The sequence below is a fragment of the Oscarella lobularis genome, chromosome 16 (genome assembly GCF_947507565.1).
Source record: "Oscarella lobularis chromosome 16, ooOscLobu1.1, whole genome shotgun sequence".
Lineage (NCBI taxonomy): Eukaryota > Metazoa > Porifera > Homoscleromorpha > Homosclerophorida > Oscarellidae > Oscarella > Oscarella lobularis.
Genome location: NC_089190.1, coordinates 850,220 through 852,783, shown reverse-complemented (window position 1 = coordinate 852,783; position 2,564 = coordinate 850,220). Strand labels below are relative to the sequence as shown.

General features: G+C 43.8%; 1 protein-coding gene across 1 annotated transcript; it reads right to left on the bottom strand.

Moving 5' to 3' along the window:
- Window positions 1-874: 874 nt before the first annotated feature.
- On the bottom strand, window positions 875-2,221 carry LOC136196911 (bifunctional 3'-5' exonuclease/ATP-dependent helicase WRN-like). The gene is given in 4 exon segments (XM_065986570.1): window positions 875-1,306; window positions 1,492-1,681; window positions 1,739-1,846; window positions 2,034-2,221. Coding segments are annotated over 4 exon segments (918 nt in total).
- Between the last annotated feature and the right edge of the window lie 343 nt (window positions 2,222-2,564).

Here is a 2,564-nt window from a genome sequence, read left to right as displayed (position 1 = left end):
TGCGAGCACATTATCTTTCATACATAAAGGAATATTTTCCTTTGACTTGCTATTGTAAATATTACGTAGTAACTTTTCTTGCCTCTTTAACTTTGTGGTTTTAATTACTGGAGTGATATAACGATGTCCCGATACATTTTCGTCCGAAATATATGTAGCGACATTATTTTATTGAGAATGCTATCGCCACATTCGACCGTAATCCGAACGCCGAATATCCGAACCGTCGATTATCCGAAATCGATCAATCTTTGTCTCTTGTTCAGTTTCAATAGGTACGTGGTCTCGCACGCTTTAGGATTCATTCAAAATGGCGTCTTCCACCTTCTTTTTTGTTTGCCAAATACGACGCGTACGCCTTTCAAATGGTTGGCAGACACTCCGAAATGGATCGCAAATCACATTCTAATGACATTCTGCCGCGAGCCTCAGAATTACTTCGATCCGTTAGCAGATTTAGCAAAGACCAATGACCTGTGTATGAATCATCTAGCAAGGAAAGTTTTTGCGCTTCTTGCCCCACTTGTAGATCAAGGCAGTGTCTTATTAAAAGAGTAAAATCTGTTTTATGGTCCATACAAAATCTGTTTTATGGTACATGTAAAATGTATGGGACAGCTTATTAGTACTTTAGGTTATTTGTTGGTGCTCCATATTCTACAAAACGTTCTCGCCAATGGGGTGAAATCGTCAATGACGCTCTCTGCTTGTGAGGAATATTCACAACTGTCACGAAGAGAAATTTTGGTCACTATATGGACGTATCAAGGATGCTGACTTTGCGGTTGTCTGGGGAGATACAACCAATGACATGCGCACATTTATCGCCCATCCTACTGTCTTAGAAGAAAACAATAATAGTTTTATTGATTAATTAAATGACATCATGAACGTCTTCACTCTCACACAAGTCACAGCAATTACTTTCACTAACATCGTAGTCCTTCCTCAATCCGTAGTAATGATCGAGAAGATACTTTCGCCTGCAAGTGATGGCTGGCCCTGAGACGTATTGTATCATGTCTTCATGAACATTTCTTTGACATTTCGTTTTCAGAATAACAGCACAAGAAGGCTTTCCATCTCGTCCAGCTCTCCCCGTTTCTTGCACTTACGTGTCGACGTCTTCAGGCGCACCATAGTGAAGAACAGTTCTGACATCGTCGCAGTCAATTCCCATGCCAAAAGCAACAGTTGCAATTACAATCTTCAGAGGTGACTTTCTGTTAGTGAACGACGTGACGATCTCAGCATTTTTCTGATTGTCGACGAGTCTCTGAAATACTTCGACGACTCGAAATTGGCTCTTATCCGGCACACAGCGAGGTATGAGAAACGATGATCATAATCTTCGCCGGAAGTAGAGGTACAGTTCCGAACAGTCGGCAATGGTCGAGCAGAAAACGATCATCCGTCCAAAGTCGGCAGTGGCTGTCTGGAGGTGCCTCGCGTAAAAAATAAATTCTTTTCAATGGTCTCAATGTTGATCACCGAGTAGAAAATATTATCTTTAATGGGATTGACAGTCACGACGGTTGGATTTGTCATACATAAGCTATGCATTATTCTTTTCCTATTACTTTGTGTGGCTGTGGCAGTAATTGCCATAATTGGCACCTCTGACGAGAGAAGGCTTCTGACTTCATCAAGCCTCGAAAATTCCGTGTGAAATCTGTCACCTCTGAAAAGAATGGGTCAATGCTGTGCCTTGGCAAAATATATGCTCATTTCGTACCACAATTTCACGCAGTGGGCTTCGTCTACGACAACAGCCATAATGTTGGATTTGTACGTCTCTTCGAGAAGAATTCTCTTCCACGTTTGCGTGGATAAAAGAGAATCGAGACTAGCAAATATTATTTGAAAATAAACATTTTCAAAAGTGGAAGCATTGTCTGCGCCTCAGAGGCGACGGCATTAGAGACTCATTTCCCTAAAGGCGTCGAATCTGATCCTCCATCAAGACAACAAGTGGAGAGACGACTACAACTATAGATTGTCGCTGATGCACTCGCAGCCTGTCAAATGCCCACAGCAAGCAGAAAAGGCAAAGCGATTTGCCATATTCGGTCGGTAGAGACACAAAGACGTCGAAACCGCGAACGACAGCAACTGCAGCCGCGAACTGCTCCGGATGAAGAGAAGGGCAGCCAAGTTGGAGAGCGGACGCCGAGACAGCACTCTCAACTTCGTCTAAAGCCCGGACACTCGAACGCGACATAGTAAGTCAATTAGCTACGAGATCACCTGACCTCGAGGAAGCTCTCTGATTGTACCGCAGTGAGAGCCGCGGGACACGACCCGAAACACAAGTAGACCCAGACCCTCCTCCCCGAGCGAAGGGTCTGGTATCGAGACTAGGATGAAGCGTGGTCATTTGTCACTTATTTGCCTTCAAGCGGCAAAAATCTTCGACGTCGATTGCGTCATAGATATGACAATTGTTTGCACGGAGTGCCGAATGTGCGACCGAAAAGAGAAGAACGGCGTCGACAAAAAAGCGAATCGTATCATGCATGCAAATGCTCTCACGCTGGGAGTTGTAGGCAATTTTTTTTGATGTT